The following is a 22,717-nucleotide window of genomic DNA, read 5'->3' as shown; positions in this document are numbered from 1 at the left end:
AAACTCTGCCTTCTGATTTTGAAAACAATTCTTTTAATTTTCTCTCTATGTTGTTTTTAATGTCCCTCTAACGCACCTTGATTTTAAGTTGTATTTATGATTTATAACAATATATTTACTTTATGTATTGCCATAGATGTTATCTTGTTTACATTAAACTGCGTAAAGTACAGCCAAGAAGTAACTTCTCTGCCTTCTTTTGATAATTCTTCAGTTTGTATGATATTTTCTATCAATTGGATGAAGTACATTATATATTCAATTTGTTGGAATTTCTTGCAGAAACGAATTGCTTCATGCTCAAACATCTCTGTGCCATGATATATATATCAATACTGTGATTCACTTTAACATTACAGATGGACTTTATCTACATTATTACACGTTAATCTCCAGGATAAAAACCAGATGGACTGGATGGAGTCAAGTTTGTATTGTTTTTTTATGGATCAAATATTTATTACCAAAATGCAATGTGGAGAAAACAAGTTAAGTTTGACTCACACAATGTGAAGCGTTCTAAATACTAGTAGCAGAATCTACTTAAAACTTATATTAAGTGAAATAAAAATTTGTCTGTAACACGTCCTTATGGTGGAGGAACCCACTCACAAAATAGAAGAGAAAGGTCCAGTTCAGTTAATTTGTGGTGTGGATTTATTTTGCCAAATTACTTTTTTCCTATGATTGTAGTTTTTTGATATTTTTCGATATTTAATATTTTATGCCTTATTGACAAATGTTGGATTATCCCAAAATTTTCAATGTGACGTCGGCAGAAATGATTCTTGGAACAGATGCGCCCTCTAGTGCTGACAAAGGTTTCTTTCAGGCACACGCTGGAGAACTTCACATCCCAGAAGTGATTGCGAATTTAGGCAGCTCACTTTATCTCCTAGAGGAATGTCACTGCCTGTATTTGTTTCATGTATTAAATTCACAGGTCCCCCAACAAAAAAAGGAAATTGTGAATAAAAACGAATATCTGGGAGTTCCTTGTAAAAAAATACATATTTTTGAGCAGATTTTACTAGGATATTTGCGGACAGCTAAATTCCAGAGGTCGGGTCCTCATCCTCCGGTGTCATTGGTGAATGACCGAAGATGTCTCACAGCAGGTTGTTTGCCAGGCTGCTCTGTAAGTATATCAAACTAATCACTGTGTTAACCACTGGGGATGTTTGTCTGGGTTGTTTCTGAGACACGAGCTCCTTGTTGTCTCTGTGTAGAACATCAGCTGAGCCACACGGACTCACATAGAGCTGCACTGGCTAGCAAAGCCCCCCTCAGGTTGGCTGTCACTTGGCTAGTTAGCTACATTAGCCTTCCTACTGGACTACACTGAAAGCCAAGCTAACTAGCTAGCCTTTCTCGCTAACGACCAGATGTGACCTAAGTGTACCCTGGAGTCCGCTCACACTCAGGCCAAGTGTCCCTCTTTGACCTTGCTTGTCCTCTCAACTGGATAAATCATGTCCAACCATTGTGCTGTGGTTCTGATAGTGAAACCGGAGCTCAGTTGTCCCCCATCACTGATTGTTGTGTCCAGGCTACTCAAAGACCCACAGATCTGACAACTCTAATTTTAGACGGTGCTTGGACAAGGGCACAGCTGGTGTGATTTGTTTTTTAAATCAAGGGATGCGAACATGTGATCAGAGACTCGATCAGATCGTCCTGACCATGAGCTGGAGTGGGGAACTGGACTTTGCACTATCATTGATAAATCGTCTCAAACTGAGGCTCTGACAGAAGAGCAAAGTTCAGCCATACAGGGGGACACTGCTGGTTTACGAGTCAGGCCCTTCTGTCAGATAGTGCCCATGTAAAATCAGAATATGTATCTGCATAAACATGAGTCTATGGAAACAAGCTACTTATATTAGAGATCATACATGAACACACACCAGACTCTTTATTTAATTTAAAGTACTTTAAGTCTCGTGTTGTTTTCTGCCAGAGGTCGGCCTACTCACATGTGCTGAAGGGAAAAGCTTTTTTTATTTTTATAATTGTATTTGTCGTCTTAAGGTTTCAAGACCTTAACAGAATGAAAGAATAGTCACCTCAACAATAGCTTACGATGGGGTTGTTACATCCAGTGTCCCCTTTGTTTAACTATATTCCTGCAATATTCAACTGTTTTTGAAACAAAGTCTTGTTTAGCAGGCATAGGGAAGCAGCGAATCATTTTTCAATTACAGGTTAATTTGTGTAATTGATTAAATGTAAGAATACATGTTCACAAGGCTTTGGATGAGATTTGAATAGCTTGTCAAAGTTTGGCCTTTATGTTTAATCTATTAAACCCTAATCCATTCATTGTTTATATCAGTGTTCTTATCTAATTTCCTGTCAACTGATGTGTGGAGCAATTTTTTCATTAGCAACTATAAAAAAGGATTTATAATAAAGCATTATATTGTGGATTTGCTTTTAACAATGTGTAAGTTTAAGGGAAACAAATAATTGTAGCTATTCAAAGCTGTTTTGGCCCCGGTATGTCACAGTCTGACAGGGATGTTGTAATTTCTGCAGCATGTTCCTAGTTTTACATCTACTACAAGGCTGCTATGCAAGTCTCTGTATGTGTGTTTCATTTGTTTCCAAGTAGATGTAACACTCTCTATACAGTAGAGTCTCTTCAATTGCACTTTGACCCGGATTTGTCTTGTTGTTTTCTGTGCCTAAGCCTGTGGGATTTTAAAATCTGTCTGCAGCTGATAAAGAGTTTATAAAATATATTGACAATGAACTGAACCACACGGTACATATACAGACCTGAAAATCAAAACAGTGAGCAAAGGAAATAAGGAAAAAAACTTGTAGTGATTTAATGTAATGTCAGTCTAAAAAAATGTAAACCCTGTTTTTTCCCGCTGTAAACAATGTTTAAATGCTCCATTATGAAGCAGCATTGTTCCGCTTCCAAAAATGTTTTAAATGCATGAAGTTACCCGGCAAGTCTCAGATAACAAATTTCACAAAAAGCTTGAGGAGACCGTTGCAGTTAATTATAGCAAAGTACTTCAGCAGTAACGTGACACCTTAACAGTTCCACAGCAGAAGCAACAATCTCTAATTAGAAATTATGCAAAACAAGAAAAACACAAAGTGCGGTCACAGGTGCAGTAAAGTCTAAAGAAAACATGCTGCTTAGCAACAATAAATGACTCTGGAGAAGCAAAGACACTGTTGCCGTAACAAACCAAGTATTAAGTCCAATGGATAATTTTTTATAAGAAAATTTAGAAAACTGCTTATTTGAAAGCTTAGTATTTATTGTGAAAATAGAAAATGTATAAAATTGACAAATTGCAAATCATTTTATTCATTTGTTTCTATGTTCATTTGAATTTTCTGACCTTGATTAGTCTTGACCAAGTTTGGTATGAGGATTTGATTGGATGATGTTTAGATGATTTATGTTGACATGTGCATTGACATCTGCCCATCAGTGCAGCACAGTGGAGTCAGGCACTGTTATACGGGAACAAGACAGAACCTCTACATCACCAAGGACACAAAGGTCATCTGCCAAGGATTCACCGGGAAACAGGTTGGTAACGACAACATCATTATCATCACATTTGTTCCATGATTGCTTCACATTGGATTCGATTGCAGTCATTGTGAAATCTCAGAAAAACACCCAATTCCTCTTTTTGTGTTCCTGCATCACCTCTTGGTGAGAGGCGGTGGTCTAGTGACAGATACTTGGACTATGGGCAGAGAAGGTCTCTGGTTCTGGATTGATCTGTCCAAAAATCCAAGAGATCCAAACCCTACCCTGTCTAGTGCCCCTGAGCAAGGCACCTTACTCCCCAACATCTGCTCCCCAAGCGCCGTACATGGTCGCTCACTGATCTCTGTGTCCTTCACCAGATGGGTCAAAAGCAGAGATTAAATTTCCCTACCTGCATGAGTGTGCCTTTGCATGTCTGTGCATGTGTTTGGGACTAATAAATGCATCTTAAAAAAAGATCAGAAAAGAAGAGAGGTTTTTACAAGGTCCTTATTTCCACTATGTTTTTTACTCAAAGAAAGATGTTAGTTCAATACCCGAATATTTCTCAGAGCACTTAAAAATATGTTCATCATGCAGCACTCTCCACCCCTAAACAATCAGGTCAGACAAGGAAAACCTACTCCTCTGTTGCCTCAGGAAGAGCAACAAAAAGTCCCAGTGGACGTTTCTTTTCCCTGCATAACACCTGCTTTTGGGGCACAGGACTCCTTCACAAGTGAAACAAAGTCTTCCGGGAGAGTACTGAGACTATATAGCAAACAGAGTAGACACAGAAGGGTCACAATAGAGAGCACAGAGTTAAACATAAATACCTTAAGATTTTAAGAGTCAAATAAGTGTTGACTATAATTTCAGTAGTTTCATTCAATGGGTAAACGTGTTTGGACGAAGTAGAAGTTAAGAGTCTAAGAGATGAGCATCTTTTTATTGGTGGTATTTTTCCTCAACTAAAAGGGTTATGTTTTTACCCATTTGTTTGTTTGGTGGTGTTTAAATCTACCAGGCATATTTAAGGCACTGAATTGCATTATAATTATTTGTCCTGCCACTGTTTCAAAATTGTTTCTACACATACAATAACATAAGAGATCTCAAACTTGGTGAGTGCAGCGCTATTTCCCACATGCTCTTGCTATTGTCCTTTAACATCTGTACCGTCCACGCAGGCAGTGAGTCAGACCTCAAGGTTTCAGCTGCAGTTGTGGCATCAGTGCAATTCTCTCGCTCACTCAAGAACTTCTCTTTCACTCTTTAGTCTGCGCACCTATCACTCGGAATCTGTTGCACGTGAGAGTCACCGTCGTGCAATCCCATCTCCGTTACCGCCACAGAGTGAATTATTCTGTAGGAAAAGCTGAAGTGTGTGCAATTTGCAGCACCTTGATTGAATTCAAGGGGACGATCAGGCCTTGGCAGAGATGTGCGCTCTACTGAGTGCCATTCCAGTTAATGATGATACTTGGGATCTCAATAAATGCTTTAAGCCTGTCATTAGTTGATAGCGTTGTACTCAGTTGTAGTTCACAGTTTTAAGAGTTGTTTGATTTAAAGGCCTATGAATCAGGTTTGCTCTTGTTTGTGGGCGGGGAAAAGGGAACTTTTCATTTTTACTCTAATATAATTTTTCCCCCTTGACATCCGTTTACTCATTGTTTCAGTCGATAACATCTTTGCATGACGGATTGTTGATCCGTCCAGTCATTTTTCAAGAGCATGAAGAGGCTCAGGTAAATCAGTTTGAACGGTGTCCAGTCAAGGAGAAAAAATAAAAATAAAAACATCTTGGCAAGTGTGTTCAACAAGCCAGAAACATGGACTTTGCAGATTTATATCCTTACCCCCCTGCCCTTGTTCACAGTCCATTTTTCAGCTTGCACATAATAAAAGATTGTTAAATATAGTTCCAGTGAACACTCCGGGTAATTAGAAAAGGATGAGAAATGAAGAAAGTGCTATTCAGTGCACATTGTCGTTTCTTGCTGGCTTGATAAGAAAGCCATTTTTCAAATTTATTGTCCCAACATTTGCGATAATAACGACTGGCAAAAACAGCAAAGTTAGCACGGAGAAGGAGTCTATTACGGGAGGGGGGGGGGGGTGCTGATGCTGCTGATTCATGGCTTCCTATTCCTCATAATAGGCCATTTAGAATTTTTACATTAGGATCATTTATTTGCACTTGTAGTTATGACCTTTGCTACTCAATCTACATTGTTTCAGCCTCTATTCCACAATAATTAACTGAGGACAGAGTGACGGGATCTGGGCAACTGAAAATCACTTAACTCAGATTCACTCGCATGATTTTATCTCCTAAATATATTATACTTTTTTCATTGTTGTTGTTGCTTCATTTTATTATTTTTTTTTTAAATTTCAAATGGGCCCGATGGGGATTTGTACCAATTTCCAAACAAATATCCTCTCTTTACTCATTTTCTTTGTATTAACATCCCATGATGCTACTTTGTGACGGACTGAACTGTGGCAGCCACGCCAGGTTCCCTCTTGTGTGGAAAACACAATGTCTTTCTTGGGCGATGATTTACCGTCACAGTTGGAGAATATCCAGAGCCGCTCGTGATCTGTTTTTCAAATGTTCTGCAAGGAGCTTAAACTAAGCCTTACATCATTATCCGTCAAGAACATTTTGATTCCTCCTCATTGACTATATTTACCCGCTGTTACATCCCTGGAAGATCCCCGCTATCACTTCTGTATCCGTCCCTTTTACTCTGGGGCACAGGTGATTAATCCTGGGTGGAAGCATATTTCCTCCTCCTTCTCTGTGTGTAATGATATTTTCAAGGTTGACGCTGCAGAAGTGTCTGCAGCCCACTTCTTTACACACTCGTACCCACACTGTCTCCTCTTGCCTCCTCTCTCCTTGTAGGGAACGTTTCACAGTCAGCAGTCTCTTGATTATGGCTCCCAGTTGGTCGGAGGTGTTTCCCCTGGTAAGGGTGGTAAGACCCACCTCGGCCTGCCCGTCTTCAACTCAGTCAAGGAGGTATGTATGTGTTATTAGACAAGCAGGTTTGGAGCAGGCCAGTGGGGCTCTTGAGATGTTAAAAAGAAACATTAGGTGGCACTGTTTCATAACTAAAGAATTTCTATTTTTTAATACACTGCCAATAACTTGTATTCCTCGCTTCAGGCAAAGGAGGGCACAGGGGCACATGCTACCGTGATTTATGTACCTCCTCCGTTCGCGGCAGCTGCCATCATCGAGGCCATTGACGCAGAGATCCCCCTCGTGGTTTGCATCACTGAGGGCATCCCCCAGCAGGACATGGTGAGGGTCAAACATAGGCTGCTGCGCCAGGGCGCCACCCGCCTCATCGGCCCCAACTGTCCAGGAGTCATCAACGTAAGCACTCACACTCACTCACTCACTCACTCACACTGGTGCACATCCTTTCTTCTTCTTCAGTTTTCTGTTGTTGTTGTGAGAGAGAGCTGGAAGCACAAGCTCTGTCTCAAGGGTGCAGGAGTAATTCAGATCCACTGCATTAATATTCTACACAGACAAAGTGAAACCTTAAAGGAGCCTGGTTTTCATCCTCTTGTTATTGTTTTTTTTTTTTTCTGTGCTGGCGGTAGCATTAATAATGTCCGCTACTGGGTTTGACTCACACAATATCTGGATTTTGAGATAAAACTAAATTTGCGTCTGGACAAAAAACAGTTAAGAAAGTGTCCAGAATTATAAATTGCTCTTTTTCAAAGAGAAATATTAAGAAAATGGGGATTGAGTTTAAAGTTGGGGCCGAATGTTAACAGATGATGTGAAGTTAAATAAACACAATCCTATGAACAGTTAATGGTCTTAACTTAATTCAAATTCAATATAATTTATTTGACAGCCTGGAGAATGTAAGATCGGGATCATGCCGGGTCACATCCACAAGAAAGGAAGAATTGGTGAGTTTCATAATTTGTCTCTGACAATACACATTTACTCTTCTTGAATCTTTACTCATTTAATTTTTTACATGAAAATATAAGGCGCCATGAAAGCTAAATGTTATTTAGGAATATTTGCTGATAGACGGCTCACAGGTTCCTTAAACATTGACGTAGGCTTCTCCAACAAAAAAGTGTGATACACAAGAAAAACTTTATTCCTTCTTTATATCTATCGTGTCTTCTTTTGTTGCTGACAGCTTGTTAAGCAGAGTGTGTGCTGCTGCTGGCCAATGAACCTTTACAGGAAGTCCATTTTTATAACGAATCGACTGTATCATTCATTCAAAGCATCCGCAGAACAGCTGTTAGAGACGATTTTTTTCTATTTTCTCTAATGTTGACAAAGTTTCAGTGAAAGTTGGACCAAAAATAACAGATGGATGTTTTACCAAAGAATTATAACATCACAAAATGTTTTCTTAATCTGTCTCTCAGGCATCGTGTCTCGATCGGGAACCCTGACGTACGAAGCTGTACATCAAACCACACAAGTCGGTCTGGGACAGTCTCTCTGCATCGGTAAGCTTGCAATGATACGTGGCACATTGATCTTAAACTTGGGGGGGGGGGATTCAGCGGCTGACACATGGCAATGTTTCCTATAATGTCGTTATCAAACTCTTATATCACAGCAATGTAATCATGGGTAGATATTTAACAGTTAAACCATAACATCATTAAATGTATAACAAATCTGTGTTTGCTTGTTTTGAGTAGATTGAGGAATGTTCCACAGAAAATATTATAAAAAAATTTAAAATAAATGAATTGCTTCATTTGACTTGGTGACCAGATTGTCCTTTGATACCAGACACTCAACATCACATACTGGCATTTGACCTGAACCTTGTAGTGACTGTTAATAAGAAATAAGGCCTGTGTCACAAGACAGAAGAAAGTTGGTACCAAAAATATGGGTGTTTTTAATATTTACTCAGAAACATAAACTTGCGAAAGTTTTACAGGATTTACTGGTATTAGGAAAGTGATTCGCTTTTATCCAACACTCTTCAGATGTTGATGCTTTTCAACAGACTTTAAAAGACCACTCACCAACTTTGTGATCACTGCTTGGAATGTCCCCCTCAGATGTGAGCATTGCAGTTGGTGTTTTCTTTAAAAGGCTTTGTCTCAGATTGAACTGATTCAAAGAATGACGCAAGTGTAGGTTGAAACATCGCTTTGGGTTTTCAAAACGTCTTTGACCTCAGAATCTTGGGGAATATGGGCAGAGACAGGAAATGTATTTTGTTTCTGAACAACTTCAAGGATTCTGAACTAAATGCTCTTGTTACCATTGAAGAATTCTGTGAATAACCTTATTAAATACCTGCCTATAGTTTTCCACTTATTGCTTTTTTAGTAGTATATCATGACTTTCAGGAAGCAGCTTAGTACGATGGTGCCATTGCTCCTGCAAACAGCCCCATGCTATTATGACACACAAGGGAATTTAGCTTTTTTTAAATGTTTTATAAGCTGATAGAAAGTTACCAGGTGTCACTGTTTATATTCCAGTAATACATTTCCACAATCCTTCAGTAAAAACTGTATGTGGAAGTTCCCTTCCTTTTCTCAGAGCCTTGTTTTCTTTAATGTACTGATTTAGTCTGTGGATCAACAACACGTACAGCTTCATAGCTCAGCCTGAAGCTTTTACTTTCTATGGAACAGCCTATGTTTCTGTCTAAAAACGAATTTAACATATTTATTCATCAGTCTTGTGCTCCCCGTTATTGTCACGCTCAGGGAAATGATCATCTGAGAGAAGTTCCCATCTTTGTTTTATGAATGCAACTGTACAGGCTCAGTCTATTTGTTTAAATTGTTTCGGAACCTAATTCTGTTATTTCTTTGCAACACTGCAGATATAAAATTAACTTTTTTATAAGAAAACCTTTGCGACAGGAAAAGGTCTGGTTGGACACTGGAATTAACTGAAGAACAACTTGGCTTGGGCATTACTATTTCTACATTTTAATTATGCCCTTTAACCAGACTTCATGCAGCCAGTGCCACAACCAAATTAAACATTGTAGAGTTCATTAAGGGGGTTTATTGGCGCTTCTGCTCACAACTTCTTAAGTCTGAGTGCGACCTAGAGGCTACAGCAAATAACAGTAGATACAATATTAAAACCACTGTCATCTTTGTTGCTAGTTATATGGTTCTCTTTGATTATTATTCATGCAGGCTTTTTTAATGTTATAAATATAAATTTAGGTGACATCATGTCTTTGAAGATTTGTTTTTTGTGGAGGTTTGCCCAATCTTTTATAGATCATGGAATCATTTTCCGTGGAAGTTATGTTTTTAGAAAAAAAATATTATTGGTCTCTTGTGATTTGAGAAAGCTTTGACATTCATGTTCCCTGACTATGAAAGGAGCAGCCCCATTAAAGTACCGTGCAGAGATAAAGGTTGTTTGGGACAGTTAACAAACTTCTGAAGTGACATTGAAGTCAAATTGAATAATGGGGTTCCTTTGTCCATTGTAACTTTATTTAAAAATATTTCTCATCTGCAGCGACTTCCGAAAGTGGTCAAACTGGTGGTCACTTTTCACTTGTTTCAAAGATTAAAATTTTTCGCATTGACCATAAATTACATTACTAATTCTGTGAAACCAACATAATTAACACATGACTCAGTATCTCCCTTTACCTCGTGGATCTTTCTTTCAGCTCCTTGTTCTAGTTGTGACAGCCCATAACTTTCCTGTCCTGGTGTCTTTCACCATCTTAGAGTCATTTTCCAGATACAGCTGTTATACTGCAAAAAAAGCCCCCGTTGCTCAGCAACAAACTGCAGACAGGCACAGCTAGAGACTGTGTGGTAAACATAGTGGAGCAGCATTTTCCTCAGAAGTTTGTAAAGATCAAACCAGAGGTAAAGGACAGTAAATATCAGACTTGAATTTTTCAGGACACCAGAAACATGAATTAATATAAATCTTTATAAGCTTCAAGACATGCGACACATGCAAAACTGAAATAAACCCCAAAAATATACATATCTCTGGATGAAAAGGAGATGTCACATGAAAGACGTCAGAGAAAATGTCAAGTAGGAAAGTTTTTTTTTTTTATCAGGTGTGATGCTGGTGTCTGTGCTGTAAAAACACCTGATTTCGACAGTGGAAGTTCAAGGTTACGTCCTGAATGCTCTGCCCTGATGCCAGCCCTTACTTTTACAGTCTGGAGATTTTCCTGTTGTGACTTGTCTGACCCGCCGATTCTCCTACTGCATTTGTCCTGAGTTTATCACTGAAAATTATTAATGTTGCCCCGTGTCTGGTTAAGGTGTAAATACACACCAGTTTACTAACCATTTTACCACATCAGCTTAAAGTATGATCATTTATCTGTGTTTTATTATAAGCTGGTTTCTGCAGGGGATAAAAACATCAATTGCACATTTAAAATAGATTAATTAAATTTTAACATTCAAACATTAAACAGCAGTGACTAAAAGAAAACAAACAAGTTTTTAAGTTTTTGGGAAATGATGTTCTCAGGAGTTTAACTCTCAGAGGATGAGATAATCCTTCTTACCAGAGCCGGGAATGTGTGGTCTGATTTGATTGACAGTAGGCTGGGAACATAAGCAAGCAACAGGTTTTAGGATTTTCATTCTTACACTGGGTTAAAAACTAAATAACAATAGATCACCTGGTAACTGCTCGAGTTGATGATGTGGACATTTTGAAAGAAAAGCTTGAATTCGTCCGTGCAAGGGAATAAAAGGTGAGATGTGTAATTCACTAAAATCCTGACACCAGTGAACCACTGAACATCCTCAGTGCTGATTTTCAGACCATATCAAAATAAATTCAGGTTCCAGCTGCTGACCCTCCTGCTCTCAGGCCCTGTAGCCAAGTCAACCTCAAATATGCATAGTAATTACCCTCCAAGAGACCTGACTCTACAACACGTGTTTGCTTTGTCTCCTGCAAGGTATTGGCGGCGATCCATTCAATGGTACAAACTTCATAGACTGTCTGGAGGTGTTCCTCGCGGATCCCAAGACGGAGGGCATCATCGTCATCGGAGAAATCGGAGGCGATGCAGAGGAGAATGCAGCAGAATACCTCAAACAGCACAACTCTGTAAGGAAATAACACACAGGACACCTGTTGGTTCACTTTACCCTCCTCCTCATATCCTCTGCCCCAGCACGTGACCTCTGCAGATTTATCAATTCGTATAAAACATTTATCCTTTCCTGAATTAGCTCGTAGTCGTGCCCTTTCAAATCCATCAGATGTGGTGAACGCTGGAATACATCGCAGTGCGGGAACAAAGTAGAAGTGTGAAAGTGCCCTTTCTCTTTGATCACAGCCTCAGCTGCCCCTCTCAGTTTAAGTGTCCGTGTGATTTGTGTGATAAAGATAAATAGTGACAGATGGCGTGTGCGTCTGAGTCACGGGGGCGTTTTCTGGAAATCTGCAGTGCTGATGAACAGTGAACCTTTTGTGATGCATGCGATGAAGAGCGGTGTGGTGATGAGGGACTCGTGAAGCCGAGTAGCTGAGGACTTGTAACTGGCCTGTAGTTGGCACTTAACTCCCTGCGGACGACTTTTTAATCTGTACATTTTTCAGTGTGCACGCGTTTGCTTCTGTGTAGACGCGCACGCCTGTCGTTCTCTGGAGCTGAGGAATGGATTTGATTTGCCCTCGGCTGCTTTAATGCATGCAAATCTCCTGCTGGCGTCTTAGGAGAATAACTTCTCTCACTCCACAAATAAAGTACATCCTCCCCCCCGCACCCCACCCGCCTGAGCACCAGCGAGAGACGGCTCAATTGAAACGCGTGCATGAAAAAGCTCAGCAGAGCATGCAAGTAAGCTGCGGATCTTCTGTTGAAAGTCAACTGTGTAGAACATTGTCCATTAAACAGCTTATTTGGACCTTTTTCTTAATAGCCAAAGCTCAAAAGCAGCCTGTTAACTTTTCTTGATTTGAATACATTTGAATTCAAGTCAGCAGCACACTCACCTAGGGCAGCTCCCATGTTTGCCTATTTTTATTATGCGAAGCACAGTGTTGCAGGAAATGAGCAGCAGGTGAACTCAGCCAAATCTCCCAATATAAGTGTATTTGACAAAATAGCGAAGATCTCAACTTAATGATAGAATCTCTTTGTTCTCTCACGATCAAGAAGATTTAATCAATCCAAGAGCTTCTTTATTTTTGATAAACCTTTCTATGTTACTTGAAATATGAATTTCTAGCCCGAGCTGAAAAACTAATTTACAAGTCACTTTGCTCGGGTTTTAATGAAGACACATTTTCAAGTAGGTCAGACAAAACAAGACATCTGAATTCATCCGCTTGATGTGGGAACTTTTTATCTTTTTTCATATTTACTGTCATTTTATAGGCAAATTATTAATCTGACAAACATTTGGCAAAATTGAGGATCATTATGATTCTTAGTATCATATTTAAAGTTATGGGGGAAAGCCATTCCTGTGAGTTATCAGAAGCTTAACACTCAAAAAAGTGACCTCATCAGAACATTGCATGTGTGTTCTGATCAGTTTTGATTGACAGTGGCCTGGAAACATAAGCAAGCAAACTGCCAAGAAGCTGTTTCTCGACCTCCACATTTCAACCCACACCTCCTAATTGGTTCAATAATAATAAATTGGTCTGGCGTTTTGTGCACTGAAGGCTAATTGTGCCAGGAAGAGCTGTCTCGATGGTCACGTCCATGAAAAGCATCAACAAAATGATGACATCACGAGATCGCAGATTTTTTTGAATGGGTTCTTATCACACTGATGTTAGTTCAAGTACAAATTTTTCTAGTAAGGTTGTTTTTAATTAGTTATTTGTTGCTGTAAACAGTTTGGTCCAGCATGTCCCTTGGCAACGTCAAAGATAATTAAAACAAATTCCTGGAACTGCTACTTTGTTCAGATTGATGCCAAAATGTTATAGATTTTTATCTTGGCTCATCGGCCATCCTTTCACTAAATACTGTAGAAATCAGTTAAGTAGTTTTTATGCAAAACAAATGGATAGGAGTGAAAACATAACCTCCTTTGTGGAAGAAAAATCTTTTTAACTTTTAGAAGGAAGAATTTATTGCATTAGCTTCACTGAATTACTTTTTATTAATCTAATATGCCACCAACTAAATGTCACCATTTTCCGACCCGAATATTGTTGGACCACATCACTCAGACGTTTGAAGAAAATACTTATTTATATAGACACTTGACGTTTCACATTAACTTGACAAATTCTGCCACACTGGTCACGTCGTGTATCGAGTGCCCGGTGAAATTAAAGGTCCGGTGTCAGGATTGATTTGTGTCATGCAACATTAAATATATTGAACTCCTGTTTGAGAAAGATGCATTATACCAGAAAGGTGAAGAGATATTGATTTCAGGATCCATCAGTGTTACAGCTGAGCTGCTGCAGACTGTTTATCTACCGACGCCTTAATTCAGGAAAATTCAGGAAAACAAGCCGATATTTCCTACCGGCTCCTGCTGTCAGATTTTATGACGCATGGCATATTTCAGGACTCAGTCTTCATCAGCGTCTGCGATGCTTGCCGACATCATATGGTCTTAAGAAGTCACCTGTATCAAAGAAGTGCCAATCATTACCACGGCTTCACAGGCCTTCTGAAGTCAGGAATAGGTTTTACAGGGAAAGACCAAATAACAATCTGCGTCGTGCATAACAAGTAGGTCGGACTGTTTGGCACCTATGCAGCCTCTGAGGTTTATAGAATTTTTTTTTTAATTATTTCTTTATTTTTCAGCCACTTGACTTATAGCCCAGCCCGTCTCCGTTGAGCTTAACTAAACCCCTCGTGACCGTCGTGTAAACAACACTGGAAACTAAAGCTGGTGGTCGTCAGGAGGAAGCCTAAGATTAGGAAAAATAAGAAGTCAGTTGGCTCCACATGTGTGCGCTCACATGCCAGGTTTTATTCATGTCTCCCAGTTTATAGAAGCGTTTAATTGTCTCGTATTTTTTTAAGCTTGTGAATGTGACTCCTCAGAACAAAGACCCTCCACCACTCATGTGAGCACACTGAGGAAGACAAACCACCTCATCAGTTCATAATTAAGGGAATATATCTGAAGTGCTTACAGTGGAAAACAAAAGGAGAGTAAAGCGAGCGGCGGTGTGACTCCCCTCCCAGAATGCATTAGTACTTAGTATCCAGGGAGGCCGGGCTTAAGAGTAATTAAACCCCTCTTCGTATGAGGTAGATTTAAGACTCGATTCCCACAAAGGTGGTTTGTTTATTCAGAAACGTGGTTTGACTTCTGAGTGGAGTTTGCCGGTAATTTGTTTGCAGCTGACACAGTTCAGTTCCGAGAACAGATGCTCATAACGTATTAAGAGCACTTTAAAGGTATATTCCTTCTCTCGCGTCCCCAATTTCCTTGTTTACTATGCAAGTGTTAGTATATCATTAGTGGTTAATTTCTAGTCAAAGTCCTTCACATTTCCCTGGTTGATGTACGGCCACAGCCTGCGTGTGTGTGTGTGTGTGTTTTTTGTGCGTGCACACAAAGCCCTCCTCTGCAATTAGATTATTATTTCCTAACTATGAAATATTAGATGCTGCACACTTGCTCTGTCCGTCCCTCTCGCTGCGACTGTTATTGCAGAAGAGGAAACATTAGCTCTCTTCACCTTGGCAATGATCTTAACTGTTGAACGTAACATCAATCAGCGAGCAAGCAGCACAGACAGGCGCTGAGCTAATCAGTGCCTGCATGACTAATTACCATCTCCGAATTGAGACGATATGAAATGGCAGCAGCCTGAGTCTCTATCTGGTCATACACCAACCCATGCAATTAAACGGCTTGATTGACCCTTTGTTTTAATAATGCAGGCTGGGGCTGAGATGGCTGCTCAGACAAGCCTGTTATCACAGGGACTCTGTAATGGGAGGACACGGGATGTTTGATTTCTCATGAATCGTTAAAAAACAAGTGCAGAAAAATGTGTCCTCTCTATTTTTTTGTAAAACCCCGTCCCTCACTTGTTTTGCTTCATTCCTTCCACCCTTCTCCTTACCTAGTCGCATCCTCACTCTTTGGTTTGAAACCTTTCCCCTTTTATATTCATTTAAATCTCACTCTACTCCTGTTTCTCTTCCTCCACCTCCAGGGTGCTAATGCGAAGCCCGTGGTGTCCTTCATCGCGGGGCTCACCGCTCCTCCCGGCCGCAGGATGGGCCACGCCGGGGCCATCATCGCTGGTGGAAAGGGAGGAGCCAAAGAGAAGATCGCCGCCCTCCAGTCGGCGGGAGTCATAGTCAGCATGTCCCCGGCCCAGCTGGGCAGCTCTATGTTCAAGGTGAGTCCCCGCCAGGTTTTTATCACGGGACAAGGGCAGTAATAGTAATTATGGTAATGTGATAATTGTGCCGCTTAATGGGGCGTGGAAGAGGACAGGATCACATATTAAAGTTTATGGTATAGTTGTAGTAGATAACCTTTAAAAGACTTACCTAAACATTAATCATAATTAAAAATAAAAGCTTTCTCGTTGTAGTTAATAATCCACTGTCAGCTAAAAATAGCCCCCTTTTTTCTTTGGCCTCAAATGTAATTAATTATATCTTAGGTGGGCCTCAGGTCTGATGAATAGGTGTCTAAGTTATACCCTTTCCTGCTTCCATGATAATTCTGTCATATCTGAATAAGACCTTAACAAAGTCTCATGTAGCGTTCAGCTGTGTCGGTGGGAAAGGACTCTGACAGGGAGATGAAGCCAGCGTCTGCAAAGGGATTTAAGAGGCTGGAATTATTCATATGTCACACCTGAATTATTCAGCGTATTTAACACTGTCACCATTACAGACGTGCAGAAGCTTACTTCCTCAAAAGTGATATTTTAACTCATTATAGAAACATAATCCCAAATATATCGGATTCAGAATCCTCCCTCTCTGCTGTTTTATTTTCCACCGCTTTCATCAATCTCTTCTTATCTCTCTTTCTCTGTCTTGCATCTTTTTCCGTGACCCGGCTGCAGTCCTTTCAGTGTCGCTGCGGTCGAATACAAATGGCTTGAGATAATTAGAAATCAAACTTAATAACCAACAAAAAGTCAAATATGCGTTTCTCTGCGCCGGTGTTTTGCTCGGATTTGTCGAAGTTGATAAATAAATGTGTTTAATTGAGCTTTAAAAATAGCTCACAAATAAACAAACACTGCGGTCGTGTTGGTTTTATACAGATTTATAAGTAAGCTAATAAAAGCTGACAACCGGCCCGACTAATGAGGAGCTAATATAATCACTTTGTAATATCACTTTAATAATGCTTGGCTTTTGCCTCCAGAGAACAACATATCATGCGATGGTGGTTACTCGTAGAACCATCGCTCATCCCAGAACAGTTACAAACGTGTGGAGGATCACTGGAAACAAGAATCTATTTCATTTTCTGGGATCAGAAAGGTCGAGATTGAACTTTTTACTATCGTGTAAAGACAGGCGGAAAAAGAAGAGGCAGAAATGAATGAACGTGTGTTGACAGAGACGGAGTCGACGTCACTGCTTCTTTATTTTCGGTTTATCTCGGGGGAAGCATTGTTAACAAGATGTATAAAAAATGAAGGCATGTATTACACCCATTCATCATCTTAAACTTTCATTACCAACTGCCGGCCCGACTGCGCACGATTATAGATTAACACGTGTTTTGTTTTACGCCCCCCCCCCCCAAAGTTTAATTCATAATCATTGCTCGTAATGATGAAAAACGTGCTAGCTGGTGGCTCATTTTGCTGCATATCGTGTTCATACATCCCGGTTAATCTCATTGACCCCTGTAATCAAAGTAATGACACATAAGAGACATAACGCTTTGGCTGTGGGAGACAATGACGACCGCGGCCGCAGCTGTTCCAGTGGTGAGAGTGAATCTCTGCCGCCGCCGCCGACAAGAGTGGTGAAGGGGGGGAAATTCATTTTCCAAAACTGGATACATGCGTCATCTAGTTTAATTGGAAGTTTATGAATTATGCATATTGCTGCAGCAGATGTTTTTATGCTAAAAACATGATAAGTTAAGCGCCTTGTCTAGATTCTGCATTCTGTCGACGGCAAGTTTACTCTCCCACCGTGTGTTGAGGATCAGGAAGGCACACGGTGTGTTTCAAAGACGTTTCCAGTAAAATGAAATGTGCAATGGTAATAATAACACATTTCCTGCCAGAGTGGTACATCGTGGAAAGAAACAAATACTGCAGAAGATGCTTCTGTCCTCACAGTGACTTAAGCTCTTTCTGGCACACTATGCATCATCATAGTAATTACAGATACACCCTGGCAGTGCAGTGCTAGTGTAAACAGGATGCACTACGCTGATATCTTCTCTGCGGAAAGGTACATTTTCATTTCAGGCCGTTTGACAATTTGCTTAAAATAGAATATTGCAGAGAAAATTATCTATTTTTTTTAATCTATTATCTTGTTTAGTGCATTTTATCCAATATCAGGTTATGTAACGCTCATCCAGTAAACTGGTGCATTGGAAAATTGAAACCTTGAAAAAGAAACTTTGAAATTTGAATCGCTACACACTGTCAGCTCTGAGTTTATGTTTCAGCCGTGGTCCTCACTCTGAACTGAAGACTGGGGAGTTTTTATCAACAGGAGTTAAAGTGGCGTAAAAAAATCAGACGATAACCAGTCTGCAATCTGATTTGATAATATATCTTTAAAGATATTTAGTATATTTTTTCCACTTTATTTTCTATAGCATTTCATTCCTGTGGAATTGTATTTTATTGATTTTCTTCATTCGAATCCTTCCACGTCTCAACACACTTGAATCACTCCTTCCTCTCATTACATATTGAAATGGTTTTTTAGCAGAAACATCCTTAACAGTTTAACACACAAATCTCATGACAGGCCTCAACTCAACCACTGCCACAATATTAGTTAACATTTTCAAACTCGGCCTGTCCACTTTGTTAGAAGTTTCCATTATCCGATCTCTGAGCCCATCAGCTATTGTCTGGCAATGAATTAGCCTCTGGGGGCAGCAGCCAGTGTTTTGGGGCGTTCCGGTTTAGACAGGTGTCGTCTGGGCTGAGATTTACAGCCGGACTTGTTTCTATTAGTACAAGAGTCGAATGTTTCTCCACACTTTAGTATCTGTATTAGATGCAGACGACATTTTACCTCATATCTATTTACAATCTGCGTATGAATGCAGATGAATTAGAAAGCTGATTGGTCGATATGTTCTGCTTCTTTTGCTCCCCACATGGACCTTTTATCTGCGGGCAACAAACGCCTGCTCAGACCTGGTCAAAGTAAATATGAAAACCAGGTGTCTGGCCCTTAAATCTGGTCCTTCACCAACAGAAAATTGTTTACAGAGATGAACTAGTTTCTACCAGCTAAGCAAGGACACAGACACAGATACAGAAAACAGACAATACAAATAACAGATCTCCTAAACACTGCTGGGACGTCTGTGCTCGTGTTGGTCCTCATCACAATAAGATATGTATTGAGACAATATGAGATCTGGGCCTATAACAAGTTAAGAAAAATAATAAACACTCCCTTGAAACTGAATTAAAAATGCAAGACTCTCAGTGAGACGATACAAAGTCAGTTTCAGTTCCACTGGTGCATGGACAAGATATTAGAAAACTTGTGTTTTTGTTTTTCCTGAGAAAGACCTAATTCATATGCAAGGTAGAATAATTATGAGTTCAGTTGTTTACAAAATATCAGGGACACGTAGTCGCAGCAGTGTTATCCTGTCCCGCTCGATATCAATGCACGCACATGTATACAGATGGTGTCCAGGAGCTTTAGATCCATTGTTTTAATGATTTCCAAACTCGGCTCCCAGGCCATATATATACGACGCCTGCTCCCCTCGTATACATCCGGCCTTCATCACTGTGAGCTTGTAGACGTCTTGTCTGTTAGTTCACGTCGTGTTTCCCTCCGCTCTCCCCTTCACTTTGAATCCAGATGTATTTTTCGCCCGCCCTCTTTGAGTGGCAATCTCTACTTTGCTCATTTCACTCCCCCTCCATCTCTCGACTCGTCTTGTCAAGTGTCTGAGTCTTGCCTCGCTCAGAAAGTCTGCAGTATTTTTCTTTTTCTCCTTCTCCCCCTCTGGCACAAACAACTCTACTCTTACCTAGGATTCCTGCCTTGTGTCCTTGAGTCACTCTCTTGTCATGCACCAACAAAGAATGGCTCTGGTTACGACCGTCCTCCCCCTCTTTTTTTCATGTCGCTCTTTCCATCCCATTACTCTCTCTTGTTCTTTTCCTTTCCACTCTCCTCTTTTAATTACCGATCCCTTTGTCACTCCCTCTGCTACCTCTCCTCATCTGTGGGGTACAACTCGAGTGAACCAGTCCCCAGATCTCTGATCCACCCACCTATCCAAATTTCTCCCCGTTTGTTTCATCCTTCCCAGATTATCGAGCTCGTGGAGGCCGAGCTTTGCCTCAGCAGGATTTCACATTTCAGAAACAAGAAAACATTTTCCCCTCAAGGTGGCAGTAGACCTTCAGGCATTCACACGGCAGGGAGAGACGAGCCAACATGTGCATGAGCACTTGTGGGTTCTGTAAACCTGATAAATGACATTAGCATTAAGTTGCTTTCCCCCTGTGCAGTGGGGAATTCTCTGTGAGCGACGTATTCTATCATCCTACAGTTTGTGTGATATTTTCCAAATTGAATATGTAAATAGCTACAACCGTTTTAATGGCCAATATAATGCGTTCTCATTTATAGTCACATGGTCGGACCGCGCTGATAACACACAGCGACTGCAACTCCACATAAATCACATTCTTCCAGATGCTGTCGCCCGGGTGAATCAGAGGAAGTGAGCTGTTTTTAATGTTGACAACTGGAACTCACCGACACGTACACGCTACATCATTTGCACTTACCAGGAAAAAAAAACAGTCTCCCCGAAGCTCTCGCCGCCTGATTCCCACCCCCCCTCCTCGACAGCTGATCTCACACACAGGATCATAACTGAGCTATGTGAATTCCGCATGAATAAATCATCCACCGCTCTCACTCCTTTTCACATGGTTTCTTTTCTCCCTCCTCTCTGTTGTCCGTCTCCGTAGGAGTTCGAGAAGAGGAAGATGCTGTAAATTCTGCAGGAAGGAGCTCGACGAGTCATCCCCTGCCCCCGAAATTTAGATGAGCAGCCTGGTTCTGGAGGTGGACATGTCCTACACTGTCTGCACACCCTGAATATTACAACTACCAAGCGCACACGCAGTGTTTATATTGTAATTTCTGCCATGACGATGTACCTTGCACATAGCGAAAGACTAAAAGATAGTGTCTTAATGGTGTGCTAAATAACTCATTGTATACAAGTCAAAGCTTTATAGATGTTTTTCTCCTCCTCCACACAATGAAGGGAAGATGCCATTGTAATCTTGGTGACCTGTCGGGTTCTGATATACTCTTGTAAGACATATTCCATCACATTGTTCACCGGCTGTCCACCTGAATAAGAAATATCTCTCATACCCTTTCCGCTGCTGTGTCGTGTCAATACTTCTTTCAGCATCGAAAAAGATGTGGTCTCATTAAAGAGTCGATCGCGTCGGTCACCAGGTTTCCAGCTTTTTGAACCAGCCCAGGAGGATGAACCTCCACGAGAACAGACAGGGAGAAGAAGGGTATCAAATGTTGACTGGTGCTGATGTTTACAAGCTCTCCAGCCCAAACTGAGCCCGTTGTATAATGTGTGTGGAGAATCAATTAACAGGTGAGGGGCGAACCTGAAGGTGCTTTCAAGCTCTACATCTTAAGGTTACAGTTTTCTGAAAACCCGCTTTTCCCGGTTGTTCAGGCTGACGTGTAAAATCATCACACAGGCCTATGGGTTTGTTCACACTGTTGGAAGAGCTGAGCGGATTAATGGATGGCTGGTCGATGAAGAGATCTGTTGGAAACAAATCTAAATAAATGGTGGATGATTTTATCAGCCGGTCACACCAGCAGTCCAAATAGACAAAGTTTTATTTCATCAAAAGTAGACGCCTTAAAAAAAGAGTTTGCCACGTTTCAACAACACTTGCACATAAACATTATATACAAAAGCAAGACTGCAAAGGTGTGTGTTGCATATGACTGGTGTGTGTGAAGGTGCTGTACACATAATAAGAACTAGACATGAACAGTGATCTTCAAGTAGTTATACCCATTTGGAAACTGAATACGTATGAAATCTCCATCCATCAATTATCTATACCACTTTATCCTGTATAAAAATTCATTATGTAGCATTAACATTTTCACTGTTCTGCTAACTGCAAATACCCATTTAGAAAAATCAATACTATATGTATCGAGGTGGTATTATGGTAAAAAGATGAGGCTAGTACAGATAGTGTTTATATATAAATATATAGTCAAAGTATAATAGAATGTAATATCATAGTTATAGACATTCTATTTAAATATTTTCAGATTCGTGCAGTCGAATGCAAGGAAGCCATTTTGTCAGGGTTGAATTCTGAGGGAAACCATTAAAGTAAAGTTAAAATGTAGGAAGCTGTTTAGTTCAGCTGTGTTGTATCATAGAATTTCATCTGATCTCGTAGAACATGATTCACAGAAGAGGCATGAGTTAGTTATAGTTGTAAAACAGTCAATGGCACAAATTTCTCTCTTGAATAAATAAACGTACTCTCATTTAGGCAAGTCACCAGCTCTGACAGACCTTTAGTCCTCTTCAAAAACACCTGCGACAATATAAAGAACATCTCCACGTTGTCCCTCCATACGTCTGGTTCTCAGGAACACCTTCAGGGAATCTACTCAACTTTGGCACAGACTTAAATTGATGAATTTGCAAGATTTTTGTCAAAGGTCAATGTCACTGTGACCACCAGTCGCAATTTATCAGAAACACCTGGAGAGGAACATCTACCACTTTACATCTGGTATAACTTCCACTCTGACTTAAGTTTGAACTGATTGAAATGTGGTCATCAAAGGTCAAGATCATTGTGACCTCACGAAACATGTTTCTGTCCATAACTCACAACTTAATGAGATGATAATGACCAAATCTTACAAAAATGTCTCGTAGTATAAAATGAAGAGGTGACTTTTTATGTCCACAAAGTCAAAGGTCAAGTTCCCTGTGACATCATAACGCTCTTCAGACCAATGTTCAATAACAAAGCTCGGGGACAAAAGA

At 40.3% G+C, this 22,717-nt stretch overlaps 1 protein-coding gene across 1 annotated transcript; it reads left to right on the top strand.

The window, feature by feature from the left end:
• The first annotated feature begins 982 nt into the window (after window positions 1-982).
• On the top strand, window positions 983-21,040 carry suclg1 (succinate-CoA ligase GDP/ADP-forming subunit alph). The gene is made up of 9 exons (XM_062388115.1): window positions 983-1,138; window positions 3,459-3,559; window positions 6,423-6,539; window positions 6,687-6,899; window positions 7,396-7,453; window positions 7,934-8,017; window positions 11,455-11,606; window positions 15,654-15,842; window positions 20,622-21,040. Exons 1-9 carry the CDS (start codon window positions 1,105-1,107, stop codon window positions 20,646-20,648), a joined length of 975 nt encoding a protein of 324 aa, XP_062244099.1. The 5' UTR covers window positions 983-1,104; the 3' UTR covers window positions 20,649-21,040.
• Window positions 21,041-22,717: the final 1,677 nt, after the last annotated feature.

Source organism: Platichthys flesus, chromosome 5, assembly GCF_949316205.1.
Source record: "Platichthys flesus chromosome 5, fPlaFle2.1, whole genome shotgun sequence".
NCBI classification, from domain to species: Eukaryota; Metazoa; Chordata; class Actinopteri; order Pleuronectiformes; family Pleuronectidae; genus Platichthys; species Platichthys flesus.
This window is presented reverse-complemented; position numbering and strand designations above follow the sequence as displayed.